We start from the raw sequence: 15564 nt of genomic DNA on the forward strand, positions 1-15564 counted from the left end.
AATTAATCTACAGATTCAATGCAGTCCCTATTAAAATCTCAATGGCATGTTTTGTAGAAGTAGAAAAAATCATCCTAATTCATGAAACCTCAAGGGGCTCCAAATAGCCAAACAATCTCAAAAAAGAACAAAGTTGAAGGCCTCACATTTCCTGATTTCAGGACATACTATACAAAGCTACTGTAATCAAAATGCTGTGGTACTGACATAAAGACAAACATGATCAGTGGAACAGAATAAAGAGTCTAGAAATAAACTCCTATATGTATGCATATATAGATGGTCAAATGATCATCAAAGGTGCCAAGACCTCACCATGGAGGAAAGGACCATCTCTGACAAATGGTTCTGGTAAAACTGGATATCCACATGCAAAAGAATGAAGCTGGAACCCTTAATGTATACCATATATAAAAATTAACTCAAAACAAAATGGATTAAAGACCTGAACAGAAGGCCAAAAACTATAAAACTCCTAGAAAAAATATATAGGGGGAAAGCTTCATGATATTGGATTTGGCAATGATTTCTTGGATAGAACACCCGAAGCCCAGACACAAATGCAAACATAGACAAATGGGACTACATCAAACATAAAAACTACGCATCAGAGGAAAATATCAAGAGAGTATAAAGACAATCTTTGGAATGAAAGAAAGTATCTGAAAATCATCTACTGGAGGGGCGCCTGGATGGCTCAGTCAGTTGGGCATCCAACTCTTGGTTTCAGCTCAGGTCATGTTCTCACAATGGTGAGATAAATCCCGTGTCAGGCCCTGGGCTGGCAGCGCACAGCCTGCTTGGGATCCCCTCTCTTCCTCTCTCTCTGCCCCTTCTCTTCTCTCTCTCTCTTTCAAAATGAATAGATAAACTTAAAAAAAAAAAAGGAAAATCATCTATCTGATAAGTGGTTAAAATCCAGAATATATAAAGAACTCCTACACCTCAACAACAATGACAAAATAATCCAATTAAAAATGAGCAAAGACCTTGAATAACATTTCTCCAAAGAAGATATACTCATGGCCAACAAGCATGTGAAAGAATAGTTAACATTACTGATCATTAGGGGTGCCTGGGTGGCTTAGTCAGTTGAGCGTCTGACCTCGGCTCGGGTCATGATCTCACGGCTTGTGGGTTTGAGCCCTGCATTGGGATCTGTGCTGACAGTTCAGAGCCTGGAGGCTGCTTCGAATTCTGTGTCTCCCTCTCTCTCTCTCCCCCTCCCCCATTCATGCCCTGTCTCTCAAAAATAAATATTAAAAAAAATTTTTTTAATTACTGAGCGTTAAGAAAATGCAAATGAAAACCACAATGAGTTATCACTTTACACCCACGAGGCCACCAGGATGGCTTTAGTTACACACACACACACACATACACATGTATGTAAAATATAAAAGTAAATATATATAAAGGTAAAATAACAAATGTTGGCAAGGATGTGGAGAAACAGGAACCCTCATACATTGCTGGTAAGAATGTAAAATAGTGCAGTTGCCCTGAAGAAGTTTGGTGGCTCCTCAAAAAGTTAAACATAGATTACCCTGTGACCCAGAAAATCCACCCCTAGATATGTTCCCAAGAGAAATGCAAGCATATGTCCACAAAGCAACTTCTACATGAATGTATATGGTAGCCTTGTCCTTAGTAGCCCCAAAGTGGAAACAACCCGAATAGCCACCAGTGGATAAAGAGCTGGTATATACATAATGGATCAATGCAGAAGCATAAAAAGAAATGAAATAACTATGCATGCTGCAACTGGGAAACATCGTTTTTACAAAACAAAGTGAAAGAAGCCAGACATGAAATGTCACATGTTGTATGATCCCTTTCTTATGAACTACCCAGAACAGGCAAATGCACAGAGACAGAAAGCAGACTAGTGGTTACCAGAGGGGGAGAGAGGTTTGGGGAAGGATTACATAATGGGTAGAAGGTGTTTCTTCTGAGGTGATAAGGGAGGGGGGTGGTTGTACATTTTGAATAAATACCACTGACTGTACACTTTAAAACAGTTAATTGTAGGTTATACGACTTTCACCAAAATAAAAAAAGAAAGTAAAGAGGAACTGGCTTACTTTTCTTTTTCCTCTTGAGATAACGCTTGCCAAACAATTTTATTCAAGCGCCTGTTTAAAAAAATCAATGATTAGTTAGTAGCAGTACTTTCATTTCATGGCACAAGGTTGACCCCAGGCTCTGAAGGGCACAGCAGGAAGCTCCCAAGCCAAGTGACGCACCCATTGGACCATGCCACTGCCATTTGCTTAAAGATATTGGATGAGAGTATCTCCCTTCCTTGGCATCACTGCAGAAGCCTCACGGCTTTGTAGCAGTTGTGTTAAATACTAAAGGAGGGCACAGGTCTCCACTGAATCAGGTGAAACCCAGGCTAAGAAATGGCAGTAAACAAAAGGGCTGTGATTTTCTTGGCACGAAGGGGTCTCTAAACACTTGTTGTTTTTCTTCCTATGAAAGAGTATAACTGTGCCCTTAGTTTACCTTCTATAGATATTCTTCTACCTGGATTTTCAGAGCAAAGGGGGCTAAAGGGGTCCGAAATAATAGGATCAGGACACATTTTAGAGATCAACCAGCCTGACCAACTTGTTTTCCAAACGAGGCCACTGGGAGGGGCAAGCAGATGAGGTGTCCTGCTCATTCATCATGGCTGGTGGGCAGTGGCAGTGCTGAAACTTTCTGAAGCTCATCCCTGAATATGTTTGTGGAGAGGCAATGTCAACCCAACAGAAAAGGAGGAGGCTGATGCCAGTGGTTTCTATGGGGTCGTCACAGCTTCTGTTCTTGTTATGAATCAGGGCTGCTTCTTTCAGAGGTTCTAGCCCCATCCTGTACACCTAATTCTGTACCACTACATCATCACTCAAGGTAAGCCTCCTGAAGTGCAGGGCAAAAAACACTGGCTCCACGGGCAGTGAGCTAGGGTTCCATGAAAAACAAAGCTTCAATAAAATGAGGTGGGAAAATCCTGCTCCTCTCCGGGAGGCATTCTCCAACCAATGGACCCACTGTCAGAGACACAGAACTCTGAGAACACTCTGGGTGGTGTTACCCTGCCTGATTTCCCTCCATGAGCCTGGTGAGACCATGGGAAAGCGGGTCTGGCGTGTGGTGAATAGCACAGGCTCTGGAGCCAGACTGCCTGGTCCCAAAGCTCAGTTAGCTTTCTCCTCTTATTGGCTGTGAGACCTTGGGCCAGCAGCCAACTTCTCTGTAGAATGTGGGTAATAATAGTACCTTGTTCCTAGAGTTGCTGTGAGGGCTCAATGAGCCAGCATGTGCACAGCACATAGAACCTGTCTGATGCGGCTAAATGCTCTGTTAAGTGATACAAACAGTCAGGAAACGGGAAATAAGCCAGCTCAGTGCTTCTGTCTCGCTTGGATGTTGTTGGTTCTTTGGGGCCTATTTGGAAATTAGGTTTCTTTAATTACATGGTCCGTATATTGGTAAGCAGGGCTTCTAAGATTTGTTCAAAGGACTCATAGGATGCATTTTTGGTTTCTGTGTGTATGCTTCTCTGAAAACAAAAACAAAAACACAACTTCATTTAAAAATCTCCTTAAATCTAGACCTTGAAAGTAGAGGCAGTGTATTAAGGAGGCTGGGAGTGAAGACAAGGGCTTTGTAGCTACATGGGTCTAGGTTCAAATCTCGGTGCCTCTACTTTGCTGCTGTGTGATCCTGTGTTACGTAACTTTTTGAAATTCTGTTTTCTTATTGCTGAAACAAGGATAACACCACCTACCTTGGTGCTGGGAGGATTGAGATATACATATAAAGTGACCAGGAATAACTCTGTGATTATTCCCTCCAGGTTCTGAAGATGGGCAAGGCTTGGAAACTGAGAAACCCTTAGCGAATGGGGCCCAATTAGCTAGCACATCCCGCTAATTTTAAATCAATCCTTTGGAAAATACTTTTCTAAGAGCACACTTACATAACTTCTATTATTTCCCTATTTTCCACCTATACTGAAATACTTCAAAGCACACAGGGCAGAAAAAGTGTGTGGGCATGAACTGAGTGCAACTGAGAGTGTGTCAATCGAGGCTCCACTGACTGGCCAGGTGACAGTGGAAAAGCCACTGAGGGTGTGGGATGAGGGCTGTCCCTGCAAGATGCTGAGAGGGCACGGACATGAGGACCTCTCTGATGCTGGCCCAGCCCCTTCATTCGGGGATTTTACTAACCACGGTTTTCCTCTTGTTTTAGGAGGGTGAAACTTGGTTGACGGCATGCATTCACTAGCTCTCTATATCTCTAGTTGACAAATCACCTTGTGCCAAGAATTGACTCATTTGCAAAGCAACTTGTAACTAACGACACTTCAGCAGTCTAACCAGCAGGCCGAGCATCTTGGAGGTCTTAGAAAGAGGTTACTAAGCATGTTCCCACAGCTAGGTTAGAACTGATGCTTCTCCTGTGGGTCTGAGGGCCACAACCTTGACCTTATACTCAAAATTGAAAAGCTGCAGAAAAATCACCCCAGAAGCCAGCCAGTTCTGGCAATCTTCATTCAAAGTTTATACTCAGACACACAAAAATTGCTATCTCAATTCTTTAAAAAAATTTTTTTTTAATGTTTATTTATTTTTGAGAGAGACACAGAGTGTGAGTGGAGGAGAGGCAGAGAGAAAGGGAGACACAGAATCTGAAGCAGGCTCCAGGCTCCGCGAGCTGTCAGCACAGAGCCTGATGCCAAGCTTGAACTCACAAACCGTGAGATCATGACCTTAGCTGAAGTTGGATGCTTAACCAATTGAGCCACCCAGGTGCCCCTCAATTTTTAAAATATTGAAACAGAAGGACTCCCACACATAGCCACTAAGTGTGACCAAAATAGCTAGTTTATGTCCCTATTTTGGCCAAAGGGCTGTGAGCTTCTCAATTGTCTGGTCATCGCTAATCAAACAAGTTTAGGGTTATATTTGGCTTACTTGTGAAAGGAAATTCCTTAGAAATGTTATATTGGGATGGGGTGGGAGTAAACCAAGTTTCCTTAATTATGTGTATCTTTAGAAAGGTCACACAAGATGGAAAAGGGAATTGACACTTATGCCAATAAAATCCTTAAATACTACTGAATGTGAAAGATCAGGAAGTTTTGTTCTGTATCTGTGTAATATTAATGTTAGTATTAATTGATTATTAAATAATAATAAAAAATTCATTTAATGTAAATATTACATTAATGTCACGTTAATTCAATGATATTGAATTTTAAATAAAATTAACCATATTAAAATTAATGTTATTATTAATAATAACAATATAGTGTAACATTTCTCTGGGGGTTACTAAAAGGCTTTTCCAGATTCACTCATTGGAAGTAAGAGTGGGACAAATCACTATGTCTGCATTTTGGTTTTGCTATTAGGGAAGGAGGGATCCTTATCTCCCAGAAAGGGAAAATGTCAGTGCACAGGGAGGAGCTATGTGACTATTACACTCAGTATATAATAGGATTAACAGATTCAGGGAATTAAAGGAGGAAGCATTAACATCAATTGTTCTTTATATATAATTTGCATAACCCTCACAGCCACCCTGTGAGGTAGATTTTATAAAGAAGGAACCTAAAGCCAGCAACTGTTACTTGACCTGCCAAGTAGACATCTGAATCAAGAATGAAACCCAGAATTGGGACATCAAAGCCCTAGCTTATGGCCCTGCACCAGGCTTTCACAGACCAGGGGATTCTAGAACTCAAATATTTGACTGAGTCAAGCAAATTCAATTATAATATGAATGACATTATTGTATTATATTTTGAATAACTGAATTTGATGAATTTTAATAACTAAATGTGAATTAGATAAAATTCAAATTAAATTCCAGCAGCCAAATACATTACCAAATACAATACCTAGCAACACCTGCTAGGGAGAGGGGACAAGGGGGGAGAGTAAGACTGCTAAGCCCTTGCCCTTGGAAGCTGACGTCCTTGCAGCGGGGAGACAGGCCTGTGCAGAAGCTGTGAGCCCTCTGAGGGCCACATGCAGGGTGGGTGGTGGAGTCATCTTGGAAAGGGCTCTCAGAGGAGGGCCACTAGAGCTTAGGCAAGACAGGAAGGAAAGAGACCAGCCGGGGGATGGGAAGAGGGGCAGCATTGCTGGGAGGCAAGGGAAGGACTGCCTGGCACAGGGGGAGAGGAGGAGAAGAGGGGCAGCCCCCCATGTACAGCAGAGGTGGGGGTGGATCTACAGAGCAGAGCCTCAGGCCCACGGAGAAAAACGAGCCCTGGCATAGTCCATGCTGTCTGCAAGAGACACGAAGGGTGGAAAAGAGAAGTCCTGAGGAGGCTGGAGGCAACTGAAGAACTCATGTAAGCCATCCTCCATTCTTAGGTGAGGGCAGAAAAAGTCTCCAGTGAAAGGAGATTCGCAGAGGCCTGTGATGGGCACAGTAGGGAAAGGCCAGCCTCTGGACTGGATTGTGTACCCCACATGGCAGGAGTCAGACTTTATGCTTCTTTTGAACACACACTTAGCACAGTGCAAAACAACAGCAGACCAGCATATGCTGGCTAGGACATGTCATTAACTTTCATGTACTTTATTTCATTTCTCCCACTCACATGGCAGTAAGTGAAAACCCAGCTGCACAGCTTCTAGAACCATGAAAAGGCCTCCCTAGAGAAGCTGGGCATGCTCAAAGTTTATGTGCTATGCACAAAGGATCAATAAAGTGCTGGGAGTGGGATGGAAGGTGACCATGGAGTTAGGTAAGGGGTGAGACCAGGCTTCGGCCCTTGTGAAATAAGGCCCCATGTCAGCACTAACACAGGGACTATTTAAGAGTATAACTTTCACTCGAGCCAACTTGATCATCTTCCTGAGCTTGGTAAGAAATGGTTTATATAGTAGGAGACACATATTATCTCCATTATCTCATTATTGTGAAGTTTTATTCACTTTACAAAACATTAGGTGCAGAAAATGATCAAATGCACTTTGCTAACAGGAAAGCTTTAAAGATCTCATGGAAACATGAGATTTCTATAGCTTTTGGAGAGAGAGGATGGTTTCTTTAAAACTCTGTTGGATTTATTCAGGTAATGTACTTAATGCAGTGCTTGGCAAATAGGAAGCACCTATGTTTGTGGATGCTACTATTGATCTTCCTTATGGGCAATTATTAAATACCTGCTCCAGGTTTTTAAAAATCTAAGCTAGGGGCACCTGGGTGGCTCAGTCGGTTAAGCATCCGACTTAGGCTCAGGTCATGATCTCGTGTTTTCGTGAGTTCAAGCCTCGCGTCAGGCTCTATGCTGACAGCTTGGAGCCTGGAGCCTGCTTCGGATTCCATGTCACCTTTTCTCTCTGCCCCTCCCCCTCTTGTGCTCTGTCTCTCTCTCAAAAATAAACAAACATTAAAAAAAAATAATAAAAATAAATAAAAAATTAAAAATTAAAAATCTAAGCTAAAACAAGAGAAAATAAGCCAAAACAAACAAATCCCACAGTCATTAAAGAGCAGCCAGGAATGATACTCACTTTTCATAGCTCTTAATTGCCTGTTCCACTTTTTGCTTGTAGATATTGAGCTTGACTCCTTGGGGGTTAATTAACATCATCTTATTTGTGTCATTGCACACATGTGCCAGAGGGAACACCTACACACCAAATACCAAAGGAAAGTGTCATTTGATAGGTTAACACCTTCAAAAATGATCTACACAGCCATAAAGTATGTTTTTCTGACTATAAAATCAATATAATTATAGAAAAATTAGAGAATACAGAAAATCATAAAGAAAAGAATCAGATATCATTGCTAACATTTTTATAATTTTAAAACTATAGATATATAGATACGGATTTTTTTTAAAGTTTGTTTTTGAGAGAGAGAGTGAGAGTGGGAGAAGGGAGAAAGAGAATCCCAAGCAGGCTCTACACTGTCACAGTGCAGAGTGTGACACAGGGCTGTAACTCACAAACCATGAGATCATGATCTGAGCTGAAATCAAAAGTCAGATATTTAACTGACTGAGCCACTAGGTGCCCCCAAACTATATATTTTTATTATTTATTTATTAAAAATTTTTTTTCTTTAATCTGTATTTTTGAGAGAAAGAGAGACAGAGTGTGAGTCGGGGAGGGGCACAGAGAGAGGGAGACACAGAATCCGAAGCAGGCTCCAGGCTCTGAGCTGTCAGCACAGAGCCCAAAGCGGGGTTCGAACTCACGAACCGTGAGTTCATGACCTGAGGTGAAGTCGGATGCCCAACTGAGACACCCAGGCACCCCAAACCATGTATTTTTAAAATCACCACCTCCACACACACAAAACAACTGTTTCATGAAACTCTAGCCAGAATCAAGCATTATCTTCATAAGCCCCTGTCAAATTGATGAGAGTGAGCAATTTTTAAGAAAAAGGTTCCCCTTGTTGCTACTTTGTAAATTACTACTTGGGCTAAACATCTTTTTCATATGTTTATTTTACATTTGATTTTCTCTTGAAAACATATGATTATAGTTAACATCTGTTGACCATTTTCCTTGTCAATTTATAAGATATTCTTATAAATGTCAAATAGAGAAGGCTTAGTGATCATATTCTAGAAGAACAGCGGAATACCAAAAACAGAAGTCTCCTTTCTAGTCTTTCTGTCTGCACTTGGTGCTTGCTTCTGAGTTTGGGGATGCCTATGATTCAATCCCATCTTAATAGTACCTATAATGGTATATATTTATCTATTTACCTGTTTGCATATTACTTATATCTCCTTAGAATGTAAACTCCATCAGAGCAGAAATTTTGTTTTATTCACTACTGAATTCCTATTGCCCTAGAACATTGCCTGGCACATAGTGTGCCTTCAACAAATATTTGTTGATAAATGAATAAATATATGTTCATAAAAAGGTATATTTCATATCTTAATATTTAAACAAAAAGAAAAGTCTAAATAACAGAATACCAAGCTATAATATTGTTTCAGAATTATATATTATTCCAACCATATGCAGCATGTAGGCATTTTGAAAATGTGGGGAATTGCTTTTGAAAAGTAAATCTTTACTTTCAATCAAGATGATATAGTTCATGCTTTTATGTTCCCTCTTGCATCCAAAATCACACAAAAATAGTATTGTTGTTATTAAGAAAAAATGCATACAACAGAAGGAAAGAAAAAAAAGGTCAGATGCATGGTTGATAAATTTCTAGATAGAAAAGTTGACCAGAACTGTGAACAAGTGAGCAGGGCTAAAGTTGTGGACTTGTTGACTCTGTGTCCAAAGATGGCATGGGAACACGGTTCCTGGAGAGCAAGCAGGACTATGTGTGTTCTGTAGGATGAGGGCCCAAGGCAGGCTCAGTGCCTGAAGCCAGTGCTGTATGAGGGTCTCTGACCCCTGGAAGAAGGCTCTGCCAAGTGAGAGAGGGCAGTGATGTAGCCTCACCACCCAGAACCAAACCAAGCCACCCTCTGAATCTATCACATGCCAGTATCACTGTGGAACAAGAGCTCTAAATGCCAATTAAGGGAGTCAGGGGATGGATTTAGGCAACTGCAAAAGAGAAGGAGAGAGGAAAAAAAAGATAAAAAAAAAATCTTGTTAAAATGAGCCACTGTACTAAAATTCTAAAATATACAATGAAAATATGCAAAAATGATAGCTGAGAAAATCAATAATCAGAAAGTCAATTTAGAGAAGAAATTAATTCCATGAGCCATTTGGACTTTATATTAATTATAATTAAAATTAATACTTGTTAGGTTATTCAAAGAAGTAACAGTCATATAAAAGTACAAAAACATATAAGAAGAAGTGGATGGGAAAAAGAATATTTTAAGGAATAAAATTAATCTTGGAAAAAATGGACATTGAAACAGAAGACTATTAATTTTGTAATTTAAACATCAAGACCAAAACAAACAAGATAAAAGGCAAAGATGCAGAAAACTAAGGAGAAAGAAATGAAGTTAAGAGCTGCAAAGTCAAACCTCACTACTTGTCAGACACATGAATTCAGCACAACCTTTGTCAAAGGAAAGGGGTCAGAACAGTGGGTTAAAAGGTGAGTCGACTAGACTTTGAACACTGACTGAAGCTTGCAGAAATGAAAAAAAAAACACACACACAAAAAAACAAAAACAAAAACAACCTCCCCCCCACCACCAAAACCACAACTCTCTAAACAGAGCTGCATATCACAAAAACTTTCAGAGGAAAAAGAAATCGATCTCAACAAAATGAAAGACCTTTACATTTTTATCATCCCTGGAAAAAATACCCCTTTAGAAGTCTATAAATAGCTCTCCAAGAGTGCCAACATATGGCTCAACTGCAGACCAACACCACAAAATATTTAGCAACATGATAACTTATATTAATGTTCTACTTCCCTCTTTTGTGGTTTTGGATCTCATGCCTTGCATGGCCATCATGTACTTCAGTGTGGCGGTAGTTCAAATTTGGCTCATGTGCACCCACTCTCATTCCTTTCTGCATGCAGATATAGGGAAAGACAAAGTCATACTCCACACCTTAAATCTGTGGTCTTAGTTTTTACAACATGGTGGTCACGTGGAGGTCCTATGGGATATTCTCTTTATGATGTCAAATTGCAGTGTGACAATGAGGTCATAAGGGGCATTCTCACAGGATTTGAGGGATCAGAACCATGCCCGCCCAGCTTCTGCAAGGAAGCATGTGGGGAGGACAGAGAAATTGACAGATCTGTTTGAAAGAGAATGAAACCTGACCACACCACCTTTGAAAATGGTTTACTTATTACCTCTCATAATGCAAATCAAGAGAACCTCTTGGATAATATTTGATAACAAAAGAGAGCCTCATGGTATTACTTCAATTCTCCTGAAAGTAACCTAAAAGAAGTCTTACCAAATTGGTATTAAAATAATCACACACTGTGTGAGAAAATTTTAACCATGAGAAAGGGAGGGAAAGGAAGAGAGAGAGAGAAAAGGACTGGGGGGCGGGCAGGGAGGGAGGCAGAGAGAGAGAGAGAGAAAGAGAGTGGGTCAATACATGGACAGTCAATTCCGGCCAATTCTGTTAGAATTTTTCCCACTGTTAGACCAGAGAAAACCCATAAGCAACCTAATTTTGTCAATGGCTCAGTTGGGTAAGTGCCTGACTTTTAGTTCAGCATGATCTCACAATCTGTGGGTTTGAGCCCCACGTCAGGCTCTGTGCTGACAGCCCAGAGCCTGGAGCCTGCATTGGATTCTGTGCCTCCCTCTCTCTCTGACTCCCCCCCACCCCACTCGCTCTTGCTCTCTCTCTCTCTCAAAAATAAATAAACATTAAAAAAAGAATAATGTTGTCAATAATGGTGATAGTGTTTATCCTTTACTCTCTGCCAAGCACTAAGTACTCTCTACATATTTTCTCATCCAATCCTTGTATAGATATATACATTGAACGGCAGGTTTTCCTATATGGCTTTCCTCTCCACTAAACTCTTCAGTTCTTTATTTCTTTAAAAAAAACCCCTAGTTTTCTCCATAATACATGTACAAAGTAACCATTTATTGAATATCTGAAAGACTAAAACTATAAATAAAATAATGGCCAAGGCTCAAAAAAAAATTTAAGTTTATCTATATTGTAAAACATAATGAAGTCTGGATTCCACCAAATTTGAATTCTTAGTAATTAAGGCACAGGATAAGTGTAACTTGCTATTTTTAAAGAGATATTTGCTAGAAACATGATAATGTGAAGAAGATTTTAAGAGATTTAGCTTACATAAGAAAACTATTCTGAAACAAGAAAATAGAAAATTAAAATGAAATACTATTTTCACAGAACAATTGGCAATTTTTTTAAGTGTATTGCTTTTAAGTGATAACAAAAATATAGGTAAATAGGCACTCTTAAAATTCCAAGTAGGGGTGCCTGGGTGGCTCAGTCGGTTGAATGTCCGACTTTAGCTCAGATCATGATCTCACTGTTTGTGAGTTTGAGCCCCATGTCAGGCTTTGTACTGACAGCTCAGAGGCTGGAGCCTGCTTCAGATTCTGTGTCTTCCTCTCTCTCTGCCCACCCCCACTGCTTATGCTCTGTCTCTCTCTCAACAATAAATAAACATTAAAAAAATTCCTCTTAAAAACTGAGAACTGAGGGTTGATGGGGTGTGGGAGGGAGGGGAGGGTAGGTGATGGGCATTGAAGAGGGCATTTTTTGGGATGAGCACTGGGTGTTGTATGGAAACTAATTTGACAATAAATTTTATATATTAAAAAAATTCCAAGTAAACTGTGCAATGTGGGGAATAATTAAACAAGTTGTAGTAATTCATATTATTGAATATTGGTACAACCATTAAAAATTAATCCAAATATGGTCATTACAAGAGAATATGTTCATAACATATGCTAAATGAGGAAAGCAGAATACAGAACTGTACGAACAGCTATTAGTTGTTAAAGTCATACTACGGGTAGAATTCCTCCTGACAACATTCTGTGTTTATCAGTAATCCCACATTTTGAAAATGAGAAAACAGTATGAAATTGTGTGTTTATATATTTATTGTTCAACCCTGACTGAATTCACTAATTTCATTTTTTTTCCAACTAAATCAGTTCTTCCAACAAATATCCCAGAGCTTGCTGCCAGATTGGCCAAGGAGAGGTCTGATGGGACATGTGTAATGAAAACCCAAAAGCCATGCAAATCCTGCATGGGTAACTCTGAACGCAGACGCAGTGGCTTTTTAGACAGTGCAGTTGCACAAAATGCTGAGTGTAGAAGCTTAAACGTCTGCTTTCAAACTGGAACATCTCCAGTCTCCAAAGAACAAAGGAAAGCAGGACCACAGAATTAACTGGCAAAGAAGCAGTGTGTCAACAAGATCACTCATAAACCCATGACAATATGTTACTTACTACAGGGTAGATTTTGTCTCACATTTTTCATCTACACTTTTAGAAAATAAAAGGTATTTTTTTCAATGTAGTGAGCATTTTAATTGGCATAGTAGATTAAAACTTGTTGACTTGGAATAATGTTCACTGTAGACTGCTGAGTAAAAATGAAGGCACAAATATGTACATTGAGTTTGACTTCATTTTGGTAAAACAAACACAGAGAATAAAGGATATATAGGTAGATAAAAAGGTCTGGCCTGACAGCCACCAAGTGATTCATCAGTGGTGGAAATATGACTCTACTGTTTCCTTCTTTTTCACTTATCTGTATTTTCTAATTTTTAGACACAGTGAATATATTTAGCTTTTGCAATGACTGTCCTTTTAAATTTTTAATTAAGATAAGCCTTTCTATCAATATATAATTGCATTATGTTCAATGTTACTACATTTGAAAGCAACAAAATGCCTGTCCTTCACAGCATCCCTAACCTCTTTGCACTTAGCTTCATCAGCTAAATGATGAGATGAACAGTAACTTCACTAAGTTGCTCTAGTTTTTAGACAGATACTTTGTTGATATCAAATGCTTCACTCAGTACCTAATGTGAGGGCTCTTCATGTACTATATTAATGGGATTGTGCCATGACCTGTCAGGAGTAAATGACAGAGCTAGTGTGCAAGTCCAGGGTATCTGACCACAGAACTATGTGCTTAATGAACCCAGATTAGGGCAAAGCAGGAAAGCCTTGATGGGAAGCTGTTAAAGACATCATGATGTTGATGATGATAATGTAAACTTCCCAATGATAGATTAATGTTCCCAAATTATTTGGGTTTTTTTTCCGAAGCAATTGGCAATAAAGAGCTTTCAATTCCAGATTTGTCAAATAACTAAAACAGTTTTATTTGGTATATGACTTGGTGAAGAACTAATCTTTTTGAAAGAGCTAAGGTAAAATTATCTGGTCCGTTGGAAACCATAAGTGCCAGTTAGTATCTTGTAATGAAGAGTTGCTAGGGCAACCTCTCTGCTCAATACTTCATTTCCAAGGTGACAGATTTGATGCTGGTCCAGGAAACATTGAAAACCAAAGCAGCATTGTGTTCCAGAAGAAGAAAGAATCCATATATAAGTCATGAATGAAACAAAGAGCTGGGGACAAAGCCAAACTCTGCTTTACAATTCGGCCCAGACAGATGTGGCCATACACACAATGTAGGAGTAGGAATCAATTAAAATTCTTAATGAAGTGGGTTAAGATTCATGTTTCCTTTTCAGCTCCATTCTACTTTTTTGTCTACTTTTTTGTCCCACTAAGGGAGATATATTTTTAGATTATTGTTTTCCTATTCCTATTTATAAGTGAGGGTCTCTTCCAGTCAGAGAAAATATTAAGGAATAAAAGTGTGCTTTGAGAGTGAAATTGGAATTTACTGCAGTATATTTCTATCATCATCATAATTCTTGCTCTTACCATTAAAAATGGAAGAAGGAAAGCATGCTGGGTAGTGTGCTACTTACTCACAGGTCTGTGATGAGAATTTACGTTGCTGCAAAAGGCACCAAGCACAAATGTCTCCATTGTCACAAAAGGCACCAAGCACAAGTGTCCATGGTGGAAGACAACTGAAAAATGTTGATCCTCATCCCTTGACTTTGCTTTCTAGAGTCAGAAGACTAGAATGCTCTCCTAAAGAACAGGATCCTCACTACTCTTCCAGTTTTTCCTTCTTGGAAATCACTCCATATTTTTCTCTTTCTCAGCCCTACATGGTTTAATCCTACTTAGCTGACTTCAAAAATAGCCTTGGGAGTGCTGGGATGGTTCAGTATGTTGAGCATCCAACTGTTGATTTCGGCACCTGGGTAGCTTAGTCAGTTAAGGAACTGTTGATTTCGGCTCAGGTCATGATCCCAGGGTCATGGGATGCAGCCCTGTGTCAAGCTCTGCACTGGTCATGGAGCCTGCTTGAGATTCTCTCTCTCTCCTTCTGCCCCTCTTCCCTGCTCACACTCTCTTTATCTCTCTATAAAACTTTCAAAAGTTTTTTTAAAAAAATTTTAAAAAGAGAAAAAATAGCCTTGGATTCACTGCCATTGTTGCCGCCTGGGTCAAAAACACCCAGGCCTTGCCTCCTGACCAACCCTTACCTTCCCAGCCTCAAACCTCTCCAACTTTTCTGCATATTGCAGCTAAAGCCCAAACTTTATCTTCTCTCTCTTCTGCTAGAAATCCTTTGGTTGTCCTCAGGTTGATATTCCAAACTCTTAATCAAGGCCCTTCCTTTACGAGTGTTAACACCAAACTTTCTTTGGAATGACAAACTTTCTCCGACCCTAAGACTTTGCCACCTGCTCTCTCACTACTTAGGATATCCCTCCCCACTTCATCACCTCATAACTCCTTTTCTGCTCCAGGCTCTGAACTCTCACAGCCAAGTGTGCAGCCTCTTTGACAATGGAAACTGGGTTAGGGGCCCCTCTTGCATCTTGACTTCAGTACTTCCCACTTGTCACATTTAACAAGAACTTATTTAAGTACTATTTCCTCCATGAGATGGTAACCTGTATTTGGGTAAGAATATTGGTTGTCTTGTTTAGCTATATTCTAGAGACCAGCTCAGGGTCTGCATATAGTAGGCATGTAATATTTGTGAAATATTTTTGTAATAAAAGCCA

General features: G+C 39.8%; 1 protein-coding gene across 3 annotated transcripts in view; it reads right to left on the reverse strand.

The window, feature by feature from the left end:
• Nucleotides 1-15564, reverse strand: part of VWA3B (von Willebrand factor A domain containing 3B) — a 209618-nt gene that overhangs the window by 46566 nt on the left and 147488 nt on the right. For all 3 annotated transcript variants that reach the window (XR_004343390.1, XM_032592628.1, XM_032592627.1), the window contains 2 exons: nt 7527-7645; nt 2085-2135 (listed from right to left, as the gene is read on the reverse strand). Coding sequence is in view for 2 of the 3 variants with exons in the window: in XM_032592628.1 (XP_032448519.1) it covers nt 2085-2135; nt 7527-7645 (170 nt within the window). In the remaining variant the exon portion in view is untranslated. The remainder of the gene's footprint in view (nt 1-2084; nt 2136-7526; nt 7646-15564) is intronic.

This window comes from Lynx canadensis, chromosome A3, assembly GCF_007474595.2.
Source record: "Lynx canadensis isolate LIC74 chromosome A3, mLynCan4.pri.v2, whole genome shotgun sequence".
Taxonomy (NCBI): Eukaryota; Metazoa; Chordata; class Mammalia; order Carnivora; family Felidae; genus Lynx; species Lynx canadensis.